At 46.3% G+C, this 13,367-nt stretch overlaps 1 protein-coding gene across 2 annotated transcripts in view; it reads right to left on the minus strand.

Annotated features, from left to right (window-relative positions):
• IPO4 (importin 4) overlaps positions 1-13,367 on the minus strand; it is a 272,271-nt gene that overhangs the window by 46,941 nt on the left and 211,963 nt on the right. For both annotated transcript variants that reach the window (XM_063913651.1, XM_063913652.1), the window contains exon 18: positions 12,271-12,382. In XM_063913651.1, coding sequence (XP_063769721.1) covers positions 12,271-12,382 — 112 coding nt within the window. The remainder of the gene's footprint in view (positions 1-12,270; positions 12,383-13,367) is intronic.

Below are 13,367 nucleotides of genomic sequence, written 5' to 3' on the forward strand. Positions count from 1 at the left end.
GGTCTAAAAGATTTGAAAGCTGGTCCAGCGTATTTCCTTTTAGGAACTGGTGCGGGCAATGGCAGGAAAAAAAGACTTTCCCCCTGTAGCCTGAGAAATGTATTTGTCCAATTCAGGACTAAATAACATATCGCCAGTGTAAGACAATGCTTCCATTCCTCGTTTTGACTCTGCCTCGGCCTGCCAAGAACGCAGCCAAAGCGCCCGTCGGACCGTAACTAATGAAGCTGAAAGCCGAGAACTGACGTCCATAGAAGCCGTACCTAAATACTCAGCCAATTCACAAATGTGATCAGCAAGAAGTATAAGCTGGTCTAAGGAAAGATCCTGTTGTAGGCCTAACTTGAGCTGTGTTGCACATGCAACTACAGCCTTGTTAACCCAAACTCCAACTAAAGCAGGTCTAAGCAACAACGCTACTGCTGTATACATTGACTTTAGCATAGCTTCTAGCTTACACTCTGACAGGTCTTTAAGGAGTCGTTGCAGCTGGGACTGGAATGGTTAACTTCTTTAAAAGTTTTGAAACAGAGGAATCCACGGTTGGTGGATTTTCTCATTTAGTTGTCATAGACTCTGGGAACGGGTAGTTCGACAGAAAGCGCCTAGGCATAGATAACAGTTTATCTGGATTTTTCCACGCTTCCGTTAACAGCTTATTAAGAGAATCTGAATAAGGAAAACACAGTTGCCCTCTGTTTTTTAGCAAATAAAACCTCATCATTTGATAGAGGTTCCTCAGTCTCAGTAGCACCTGGTATACTGCCCTGATGAGATTATCAATGGCCGGGCTATCAGTAACTTCGCTATCTGACTCCTGGCCCAATTCACCTTCCTGCTGTTCCTCCTGAGATATAAGGTCTGGCATTGAATCGTCAGAATGCAACATAGCTGAAACCAGTCAATTATGAGACAAACAGTGATGACTTTGAATAATTGAGCTATACCTGGACTTTTGTAAACTCTGCAAAGTCCTTGACATATCCTGAGCCCACTCTGGCAGCTCAGATGGTACTAACCTAGAACTGTGCTTCACTAATGTCCTACTAACACCCATGCCCCCTCTGCTGGCCGTGTGTTGTAGGATCGACACCCAATTCCTATAGGAAGAAACAGGAAGTCATGAGAAAATGGTGTCCACACCATGTGCTTTAGCCTTTCCTATACAGTAGACGTTAGGAACAACTGTAAATTTGCCCTCCACTTTCATAGGGTTATTACCCTGTATTAACCCTCTTGGCCACCTGGCTTATTGTGTACTTATGTAGGCTTAATAGCCTGTGATGTACTTAATATTGTCCCCCCACCACTTGTTACTGCGGCTGTGGAGCTGTGCAGGCGGCAGCGCTATCTCCCCCTGAGCTAGGAGCATACTGTGGCTAAGAAAGTTACGGCGGACAGCGGCAGCTGCAGGCGCTGTCCGGGGGGGAAATGACGTTCCTACATCTGTGTGTGCGGCCCGCGGCAGCAGTCTGCGGGCGAAATCATGTACTCTCAACGTCTGTGTTTACGTGCCGCGGCAGCAGAGAGAGCTGGCCGAGGCCGTCAAGGATGCACTGTGAGGCGGGGATCGGCGGGCACCTAGCAGTGGTAGTGTGACTGACCGCGGCTGATCAGGAGAGCATGGTGTAATTGTCACACATGGCGGGCGCGGCAGCATGAGCTGACCGCCCCGCTCCACAGTAAAAACTGGTCTCCCTTGTAATGAAGCGGCGTCTGTAAACACCCCCCCCGCCGTGTCCTATCCCTGGTGAAGGCACAAAAAACACTGGGGTACCTTGGGAGTATGGAGGGGGTCGGGGGATTACCAATTGAAATATTTAAATGTACCTGTCCCTGCTAATACCACGTCCATATCCCAAGGGTCCTCCAGTGACCCCTAGTGGACGAAAAAGAAACAATGAGAAAATTGTATGCTTAGGTCACACAGTTTTAGTATGCACAATTTCTTATAGACATCCCGTACTTTATTTCATCACATGATTAGAGTATATAGAATGGCGGAACTACTCTGTATGGTAAAAGTTCCTTCCTGTAAAACTTTTTGTTATATTTGAGCACATATATAAACAAAGTATATAATCTTTTAATTAAATATGCATTAACACATACTTTAAAATACACTAAAAACAATATTGCTATACAAACACCCACTACCCTGGGAGCATGAATAAATTAAGACATAAAAAACCCTTCTCCGTAGGATAAATTGAGACATAAAAAACCCTTCTCCGTAGGGTCTAGTTTAAAGCCCAATTGAATTCAATAACTTTTTCTTTGTCTAATCGTAGTGTTCATCACGTATGAGAACTTAAATTGATTGTATAAGCAAGCTCTAGATTATAATATTTGAGTACCTGTAACTATTCCACAGAAAGTGTCCTTAATATACGTTACTATAATATATATTTGTATTCTTCCTAAGCATGGCAAGAAAATATTTAAATTATTATTCATCTCGACAGACTAATTTAAAACCATAGGTGATATGTTTAGAAAGAAAACATAAAAAAAGCCTCTCTTTCACGCCCTCTTGCTGTAGAACTGTATACTTGCCTTGTATGCAAAGAACTCCAACATCTCCTTTGTGTTTCAATTTCACATTTTGAGACAAACTATGTAAATATAATCCTTTCAGAACATTACGCCTTTGGTTTTCAAGCCTTGTGTTCAATGTGCGAGTTGTTCTGCTCAATCTTTTTAAACGCGCAGCACACCAAACAATATTATAAAACTGCCAAGGCACACCATCAGTCAAAAGTAAAGAAAACGCGCACATTGGCCCCTACAGTAAAAAAAAAAAGCCCCCCCCCCACACACATTGGCCTCCACAGACAAAACAAGCACTGAGCAACGGGTGGGTAGGTGCAGATGCGGCTGGGCGCAAAGGTGCGGATGTGGGCGGGAAGTGATGGATGAAGGCGGGCTGATGGGATGCGGCGTGCGTCACCTGTGATGTCACACTGCCATGTCTCCGACTCCGCATCACACCTTACAACCGGTGACACACTGGTTGAAAAAGCCTGCACTAGATAACCCACATAACTTGTTTGACAGTTAATATGGCTCAGAATAACAAATGTTTGCCCCAGTGAACTGGACTTGAATTAAGTGCTCTTAATGAAGCTGCACGCAATGCAACCTATTTTCTTACATTTATAACAACCTACAGGTTGAATATTCTTGCTCAACCAGTTTTCACTAGGGATATTAGCGTTATCAGATTGTTCAGACCCAAAATGGCTCGGTACCAAGTAGCTTTTAAAATTCCTAACTTTTTAAAAAACTACTTTGTGTTGTTCATCAAGGCAAACTAATAACGTTTTATCTAATTTCAAAATAGCAATTCTTAATAACTGGTTTTATTTCATCATTAGAGCAAGAATTAAACTTGGACATAAATATGGGGCTAATACTGTCAGCACCCGATTCTGATGACTTCTCAGTGCTCACTAACAAAGATTCCCTGTCTTTAATTCAATGCTTCTTCACATGCTTGTTAGTCTAACTAACGGGTGACTCTGCTAACCACTTGCCTGGCATGGTCGCATCAGATGTGACCATGCCAGCAAGTGATCTATCTGACCTGGCTGCACAGGATGTGACCAGTCATATAAACTTCCCTCCACTGCTGCTGTTAGAGGGACCAGAAGGTCCCTCTGCCTCCCTGCACTGCACTGTCTGCCGTGCTGCCGATCCCCCCCCCCCCCCCACTCCAGTGGCTGCAGACAATGGGAGCCACTGGAGAGTGTAAATTAACCCTCCCAAGCCACCCCCAGACCCCCCCTGTATACCTGCAGGCTGTCCCGGCTTTCAAAATGAAAGCCGCAATGTTCCGATGGTCGCAATGTTCCTGATCGATGTTTCAATGTTTGAAAAATATAATTATTTTCCTTTTTTTTTTTTTACTAAAATCATTTGGGATAGGGTTAAATTCATGTTTTTCACCTAATTCACTCATAAAAAACCGACAATTTCGGAACGGTTTTCGGCAAAATAAATCGTCAGTTAAGTGGTTAAAGGCCTCTGTAAGGTCCTGAGAGACCTAATACAAGTATTTTAAGTTGTCATATGGGATGAACACTATGATTGGCCAAACAAAGTTATTTAATTCTATTGTGCTTTAAACTGGAGCCTATGGAGTAGGTTTTTTTATCCCCAAATTTATTCATGCTTTCAGGGTAGTGGGTGCTTGTATATCAATTATATTTCTTAATGTATTTCTAAGTATGTGTAAAGGATATGTAATTGAAAGATTCTATAAATTGTTTGTGTGCGCTCTCTCTTTAAAAACATTGTTGTTACTGTATAGATTACGTATATTGAAGCAATCCAGGTTGCTTTGTTGGAGCTGCATGTTTTAGGGGGTTACATACGATTTGCCGGCACACAGGATGCTGGCTGCCAATATCCCGACAGCGGCAACCTGCCTGCCAGAATGCCGGCAGTGGGGCAAACGATAAGAGTCCGCTTGCGGGCTCGGTGGCTTACTGCGCTCACCACGGGATCTATTCTCACTCTATGGTTGTCGTGGACACCCATGAGTGGGAATAGCCCTAGTGCACCGGTATTCCGGCTGCCAGCATTGTCGGCGGCTGTATCTCGACCACTGGGATTCCGACAACTGGCAAATTAAACGCATCCCGTTTTAGGGTGATCAACACAAGGCATTGCAACTAAGCAATTAAGAAATTGTTCTTATATGAAAACCTAACAGACCAGTTTAAAAGAAAAAAATAAGAATTTACTCACCGGTAATTCTATTTCTCGTAGTCCGTAGTGGATGCTGGGAACTCCGTAAGGACCATGGGGAATAGACGGCTCCGCAGGAGACTGGGCACACTAAAAGAAAGATTTGGTACTACCTGGTGTGCACTGGCTCCTCCCTCTATGCCCCTCCTCCAGGCCTCAGTTAGGATACTGTGCCCGGAAGAGCTGACACAATAAGGAAGGATTTGGAATCCCGGGTAAGACTCATACCAGCCACACCAATCACACCGTATAACTCGTGATATTTAACCCAGTTAACAGTATGAAATACAACTGAGCCTCTCAACAGATGGCTCAACAATAACCCTTTAGTTAGGCAATAACTATATACAAGTATTGCAGACAATCCGCACTTGGGATGGGCGCCCAGCATCCACTACGGACTACGAGAAATAGAATTACCGGTGAGTAAATTCTTATTTTCTCTGACGTCCTAGTGGATGCTGGGAACTCCGTAAGGACCATGGGGATTATACCAAAGCTCCCAAACGGGCGGGAGAGTGCGGATGACTCTGCAGCACCGAATGAGAGAACTCAAGGTCCTCCTCAGCCAGGGTATCAAATTTGTAGAATTTTGCAAACGTGTTTGCCCCTGACCAAGTTGCAGCTCGGCAAAGTTGTAAAGCCGAGACCCCTCGGGCAGCCGCCCAAGATGAGCCCACCTTCCTTGTGGAATGGGCTTTTACTGATTTAGGATGCGGCAATCCAGCCGCAGAATGCGCCAGCTGAATTGTGCTACAAATCCAGCGAGCAATAGTCTGCTTAGAAGCAGGAGCACCTATTTTGTTGGGTGCATACAGCATAAAAAACGAGTCAGTTTTCCTGACTCCAGCCGTCCTGGAAATATACATTTTTACGGCCCTGACTACGTCCAGTAACTTGGAATCTTCCAAGTCCCTAGTAGCCGCAGGCACTACAATAGGTTGGTTCAAGTGAAAAGCTGATACCACCTTAGGGAGAAACTGGGGACGAGTCCTCAATTCTGCCCTATCCATATGGAAAATCAGATAAGGGCTTTTACATGACAAAGCCGCCAATTCTGACACACGCCTGGCCGAAGCCAAGGCCAATAACATGACCACTTTCCACGTGAGATATTTCAGATCCACAGTTTTAAGTGGCTCAAACCAATGTGATTTCAGGAAACTCAACACCACGTTGAGATCCCACGGTGCCACAGGAGGCACAAAAGGGGGGCTGAATATGTAGCACTCCCTTTACAAAAAAGTCTGAACTTCAGGCAGTGAAGCCAGTTCTTTCTGGAAGAAAATCGACAGAGCCGAAATCTGGACCTTAATGGAACCCAATTTTAGGCCCATAGCCACTCCCGACTGTAGGAAGTGCAGAAAACGACCCAGCTGAAATTCCTCTGTTGGGGCCTTCCTGGCCTCACACCACGCAACATATTTTCGCCAAATACGGTGATAATGGTTTGCGGTAATTTCTTTCCTGGCTTTTATCAGCGTAGGAATGACTTCCTTCGGAATGCCCTTTTGCTTTAGGATCCGGAATTCAACCGCCATGCCGTCCAACGCAGCTGCGGTAAGTCTTGGAACAGACAGGGCCCCTGCTGTAGCAGATCCTGTCTGAGCGGTAAAGGCCATGGGTCCTCTGATATTATTTCTGTAAGTTCTGGGTACCAAGCTCTTCTTGGCCCATCCGGAACCACGAGTATCGTTCTTACTCCTCGTTTTCTTATTATTCTCAGTACCTTTGGTATGAGAGGCAGAGGAGGGAATACATAAACCGACTGGTACACCCACGGTGTCACTAGAGCGTCCACAGCTATTGCCTGAGGGTCCCTTGACCTGGCGCAATATCTAGTTTTTTGTTTAGGCGGCACGCCATCATATCCACCTGTGGCCTTTCCCAACGGTTTACCAACAGTTGGAAGACTTCTGGATGAAGTCCCCACTCTCCCGGGTGTCGGTCGTGTCTGCTGAGGAAGTCTGCTTCCCAGTTGTCCACTCCCGGAATGAACACTGCTGACAGTGCTAAGACGTGATTTTCCGCCCATCGGAGAATCCTTGTGGCTTCTGCCATCGCCATCCTGCTTCTTGTGCCGCCCTGTCGGTTTACATGGGCGACTGCCGTGATGTTGTCTGATTGGATCAGTACCGGCTGGTTTTGAAGCAGAGGCCTTGCCAGACTTAGGGCATTGTAAATGGCCCTCAGTTCCAGAATATTTATGTGTTGGGACGACTCCTGACTTGACCAAAGTCCTTGGAAATTTCTTCCCTGTGTGACTGCCCCCCGGCCTCGAAGGCTGGCATCCGTGGTTACCAGGACCCAGTCCTGTATGCCGAATCTGCGGCCCTCTTGAAGATGAGCACTCTGCAGCCACCACAGTAGAGATACCCTGGTCCTTGGAGACAGGGTTATCAGCCAGTGATGCACCGATACCTGTTTTTGTTTTCAGGAGGTCTCTGACTAGAGATGACAGCTCCTTGGCTTTCTCCTGCAGGAGAAACACTTTTTTCTGTTCTGTGTCCAGAACCATCCCCAGTAACAGTAGGCGTGTGGTAGGAACCAGCTGTGACTTTGGAATGTATAGAATCCATCCGTGCTGTTGTAGCACTTCCCGAGATAGTGCTACTCCGACCAACAACTGCTCCTTGGACCTCGCCTTTATAAGGAGATCGTCCAAGTACGGGATAATTAAAACTCCCTTTTTTTCGAAGGAGTATCATCATTTCTGCCATTACCTTGGTAAAGACCCTCGGTGCCGTGGACAGTCCAAACGGCAGTGTTTGGAATTGGTAATGGCAATCCTGTACCACAAATCTGAGGTACTCCTGGTGAGGATGGTAAATGGGGACATGTAGGTAAGCATCCTTGATGTCCAAGGATACCATGTAATCCCCCTCCTCCAGGCTTGCAATAACCGCCCTGAGCGATTCCATCTTGAACTTGAATTTTTTTATGTATGTGTTCAAGGATTTCAAATTTAAAATGGGTCTCACCGAACCGTCCGGTTTCGGTACCACAAACAGTGTGGAATAGTAACCCCGTCCTTGTTGAAGTAGGGGCACCTTGACTATCACCTGCTGGGAATACAGCTTGTGAATTGCCTCTAGCACAGCCTCCCTGCCTGAGGGAGTTGTCGGCAAGGCAGATTTGAGGAAACGGCGGGGGGGGGGAAGACGCCTCGAATTCCAGCTTGTACCCCTGAGATACTACTTGAAGGATCCAGGGATCCACCTGTGAGCGAGCCCACTGATCGCTGAAATTTTTGAGGCGGCCCCCCACCGTACCTGGCTACGCCTGTGGAGCCCCCGCGTCATGCGGTGGACTCAGAGGAAGCGGGGGAAGAATTTTGATTCTGGGAACTGGCTGACTGGTGCAGCTTTTTCCCTCTTCCCTCGTCTCTGTGTAGACCCGCTTGCTTTTCTGAAGCCGAAAGGACTGTACCTGATAATACAGTGCTTTTCTTAGGCCATGAGGAAACCCGAGGTAAAAAATTTTTCTTCCCAGCTGTTGCTGTGGATACGCGGTCCCAGAGACCATCCCCAAACAATTCCTCACCCTTATAAGGCTCTATGTGCCTTTTAAAGTCAGCATCACCTGTCCAGTGTCGGGTCTCTCATACCCTCCTGACAGAATGGACATTGCATTAATTCTGGATGCCAGCCGGCAAAATATCCCTCTGTGCATCCCTCATATATAAGACGACGTCTTATGTTCGCAAAATAGTATCCCTGTTTGACAGGGTTACAGACCACGCTGCAGCAGCACTATCTGCAGGTCTCAGTCTAGTACCCGAGTGTGTAAATACAGACTTCAGGATAGCCTCCTGCTAATTATCAGCAGGTACCTTCAAAGTGGCCGTATCCTAAGACGGCAGTGCCACCTTTTTTGACAAACGTGTGAGCGCCTTATCCACCCTAGGGGATATCTCCCAGCGTAACTTATTCTCTGGCGGGAAAGGGTACGCCATCAGTAACTTTTTAGAAATTACCAGTTTCTTATCGAGGGAACCCACGCTTTTTCACACTTCATTCACTCATTTGATGGGGGAACAAAACACTGCCTGCTTTTTCTCCCCACACATAAAACCCTTTTTTAGTGGTACTTGGGTTAATGTCAGAAATGTGTAACACATTTTTTATTGCCGGGATCATGTAACGGATGTTCCTAGTGGATTGTGTACATGTCTCAACCTCGTCGACACTGGAGTCAGACTCCGTGTCGACATCTGTGTCTGCCATCTGAGGGAGCGGGGCGTTTTTGAGCCCCTGATGGCCTTTGAGACGCCTGGGCAGGCGCGGGCTGAGAAGCCGGCTGTCCCATAGCTGTTACGTCATCCAGCCTTTTATGTAAGGAGTTGACACTGTCGGTTAATACCTTCCACCTATCCATCCACTCTGGTGTCGGCCCACAGGGGGCGACATCCCATTTATCGGCATCTGCTCTGCCTCCACATAAGCCTCCTCATCAAACATGTCGACACAGCCGTACCGACACACCGCACACACACAGGGAATGCTCTGACTGAGGACAGGACCCCACACAGCCCTTTGGGGAGACAGAGAGAGAGTATGCCAGCACACACCAGAGCGCTATATAATGTAGGGATAAACACGATCACTGCGGAATTTCCCCCAATAGCTGCTTGTATAAACAATATTGCGCCTAAATTTAGTGCCCCCCCTCTCTTTTTAACCCTTTGAGCCTGAAAACTACAGGGGAGAGCCTGGGGAGCTGTCTTCCAGCTACACTGTGAAGAGAAAATGGCGCCAGTGTGCCGAGGGAGATAGCTCCGCCCCTTTTTCGCGGACTTTTCTCCCGCTTTTTTATGGATTCTGGCAGGGGTAATTATCACATATATAGCCTCTGGGGCTATATATTGTGATTATTTTGCCAGCCAAGGTGTTTTTATTGCTGCTCAGGGCACCCCCCCCCCCCCCCCAGCGCCCTGCACCCTCAGTGACCGGAGTGTGAAGTGTGTATGAGGAGCAATGGCGCACAGCTGCAGTGCTGTGCGCTACCTTGGTGAAGACTGAAGTCTTCTGCCGCCGATTTGCCGGACCATCTTCATGCTTCTGGCTCTGTAAGGGGGACGGCGGCGCGGCTCCGGGAACGAACACCAAGGACGGGTCCTGCGGTCGATCCCTCTGGAGCTAATGGTGTCCAGTAGCCTAAGAAGCCCAAGCTAGCTGCAAGCAGGTAGGTTCGCTTCTTCTCCCCTTAGTCCCTCGTTGCAGTGAGCCTGTTGCCAGCAGGTCTCACTGTAAAATAAAAAACCTAACATATACTTTCTTTCTAGGAGCTCAGGAGAGCCCCTAGTGTGCAACCAGCTCGGGCCGGGCACAGAAATCTAACTGAGGTCTGGAGGAGGGGCATAGAGGGAGGAGCCAGTGCACACCAGGTAGTACCAAATCTTTCTTTTAGTGTGCCCAGTCTCCTGCGGAGCCGTCTATTCCCCATGGTCCTTACGGAGTTCCCAGCATCCACTAGGACGTCAGAGAAAAAGAAAAAGAAAAATTTAAAGCGTGTGATGCACGGGACTTTATGTTCACTTTCTGGAGAATCACCCCAGTAGCAAATTTCAGTGGTCAGGAATACCAGCAGCTGTACTTATTCAGTGGGTGTTATGGCTCGTGGCTGCATAGTGGTAGCATTTCCACAGTTAACTGTATATGCAAATAATAATTTCCATTAATAATAGTTTGACCAATAGGCAGTTTTGCTTTGGCTACCAGAACTTTAAAGTATTTTGTGGCTACATACTGTTACTGTGTAGCTACACTTGAACAATCACTGCAGATACCAAATCTCAGAAACCAGCCAGGACTATTACAGGCAGAAATGCTGGCTGTCTCTCCTCTAAAGAAAGCTCTGAGTGGTGCTGGAAAGCAGAACAGGCTCCAGTACAAATCATTAATAGCAAAGGCATCATCAATAGTTGCAATCATTACCAGTTAAAGCGCTAGTGTTTTGAAAAACAGACCTGATCCTTTTCAGCGGTGTTAGCACAGCAAGAGAAACAAGTAATATTGGTGGACTGTTAAGTACTCAATTGGATTCTGCACTGTGAACGGGACAAATGGGGTCTATATTTTGTACGGTCCATTTAATTCATAAAACGGAATATTTGTACTTAAGTAAAATCATTTTCTGATAGAACCCTGGGGGACACTGGAAACAACATGGGTAAAGAGTGCAGCGTAGGGAGAACCAGTAAGTTCTAAATGGATGTACATCCCCTCAGCATAGCAGCCATAATGTTGCCAAGTGCGTGGCTGCCATGACAAACCGTCCCCACAAGATCCCCCTCCCAGGTACCCAGCTCCTTCTATCTCTTTTAAACCTGCTTCTCAACAGAGGAGGGATGGGCAGACACTTACAGATGTAGCCATGCACATCTCACTGCGATGCAGCATGCAGCAACACGACTTGCTGCATGGCATGCTAGGCTGCGACTATTAGCAGAAAAAAGGAATTAATGAAGCGATTGCCGGCTGTGAATAGGCACAGGCTGGCACACCATGCAGCATGCCGTGGATGCAGCATGCCGATCACATTAAGATGAGCATGGCTACATCTGTACTTTGTTGGCACAGGCATCACAATCTCTTGCAGGTAGTTTTAAAGTGCCCCGATTCACTCTATACACCATGGTGTTTCCAATGTCACTGAATGTCTACCTAAGAAATGTATGCAATGGTCCTTTAACCACTTGCCTGGCATGATCGCATCAGATGTGACCACACCAGGCTGGGCTTTCCCTGGCGTAGTCGCATCTGATGTGACCAGTCAGAAACACCCACTTAGCAGGACCTGCCATCCCTCCAGCACTTGCTGCGGCAGTGTATCCCGATCACTGCTGCATACAGTAAGCGGGCAACCCTGCAGCAACACCCCCACCTGGTGGAAACCCTCCCTCCTTCCCGCTCTCTGTTCCGATCACTGCGTGCACAGTGATCGGGCATCAGTGGCAGAGAAGCTCTGCCCTCCCTCTTTTGTCCCGATCACTGCAGCCAGTGACCCCTTCCTGCCGGCATCAGATGTGCGTAAAACACAAAAACATAGCCGCAGCTCTGCACACCCCTCCTTGACCCGATCACTGTGGCCAACACTGCCCCCCTTAATCGGTATCAGTCGCGATGTTACGATGTTCGCCTATGGTGACCGATGTTACAATGTTTTATAAATGTTATTTACATTTTTATTTTAAAGGATTTTATTTTTTTTATATATAAAAAAAAATATTTATTTGAAAAAAAATCTTTGTGGAGAACTTTAAAAACATGTTCTTCATCTAATTCACTCATAAAATACCCGACACTTTCGGAGCGGTTTTCGGAGCAAAAAAATCACCAGTTAAGTGGTTAAATCACCAAATCCCATATCTATTAACAGGATATACAGGATAAAAAAAAAAAAAAAAAAAAGATTTTTAAATTGTGAAGTTGAATCCTGTTGAAAGAAATGCAGATAATACCAAATAATGAAAGTATATATGCTCGGTGTTATAGGCTAATATGCGCTAGGTCATACCACTATTCCTTCCTTTGATTTCAGAGACAGCAGCATCAAAGTTGTCATTTTCTCCAGGTGATTAGAAATACTTTCCTCCATCACCTCTGATAGAGCAGCAAACAGGTGGTAGCTGTAACAAAGAGTTCATTTTCTATTAATATTTATGGTTTTCTGTTGGGCACGTTTCCTCAGACAACTTATTATGATACACAAAAAATCAAAGTGAAGTTTTCCCACTATAGAGGAAGAGCTTTTTAATACACAAATCTGCATATAGAATAGAGCCAAGAACCTCCCATATATCCTCCCCTATTCACCTCCTAAATCTCATCAAAGCTCAGTACAAAACTATAAGACTTAACTTGGTCATACCACAGGTTGTCCACTCAGGCCAGACAGAGTTTCTGATGGGAAAATACACTGTTATTAATTATAGATGGCCCTAGCTGGCATAGGAGAGGGCAGTCATGGTGTCCTTGAATAGCGCGAAGGCCTTTGACTCAGTTGAATGGGAGTACGTCCTACTGGGTTGGTCCAGCCTTTCAGAGGTCAATAGTTTGCATTCATTGTTGTGAACAAGTTAATTGTTTAATAATTTAATCGTTGAAGGAATGGGAGCCTTTTTGGAGAGTCAGTGACTGCATCAGACGGATCATATTGTAGCACCTCCCAGTGCTTGGTAGCTGCAACGCTTGGCATATCATGCATCAAACATTTCCTCCGTATTGCACGTGAGCTGCACTGGCCACATTAATCGGAGCTACTGTACGTTGCTATCTAGTGCTGCATGTGACGGTGGATGTTTCGATGCTTGAACTACCTGGAGTGTTACAGCTTCTCCTCACTGGTGTTTACATTTACAGGTACTCTATACCGTATATACTACCCGATGCTAGTGCCTATGTCAAGACCGGCTATAGAGGGTATCCGTACTCACAGGTGCGGGCAGTATATTGTACATCTGTCGCTTCTGCCGTGCTGCTCCGGCCATGTTAAATGGACTTACATTGTTACTTAATGCTACCTGGACTGTAATAGCTGCTGCTCACTGGAATGTATTTATACAGGTACTTAATACCGGATATACTGCCTACCCTAGTGCCTGCGTTGAGACG

The sequence above is a fragment of the Pseudophryne corroboree genome, chromosome 1 (assembly GCF_028390025.1).
Source record: "Pseudophryne corroboree isolate aPseCor3 chromosome 1, aPseCor3.hap2, whole genome shotgun sequence".
NCBI classification, from domain to species: domain Eukaryota; kingdom Metazoa; phylum Chordata; class Amphibia; order Anura; family Myobatrachidae; genus Pseudophryne; species Pseudophryne corroboree.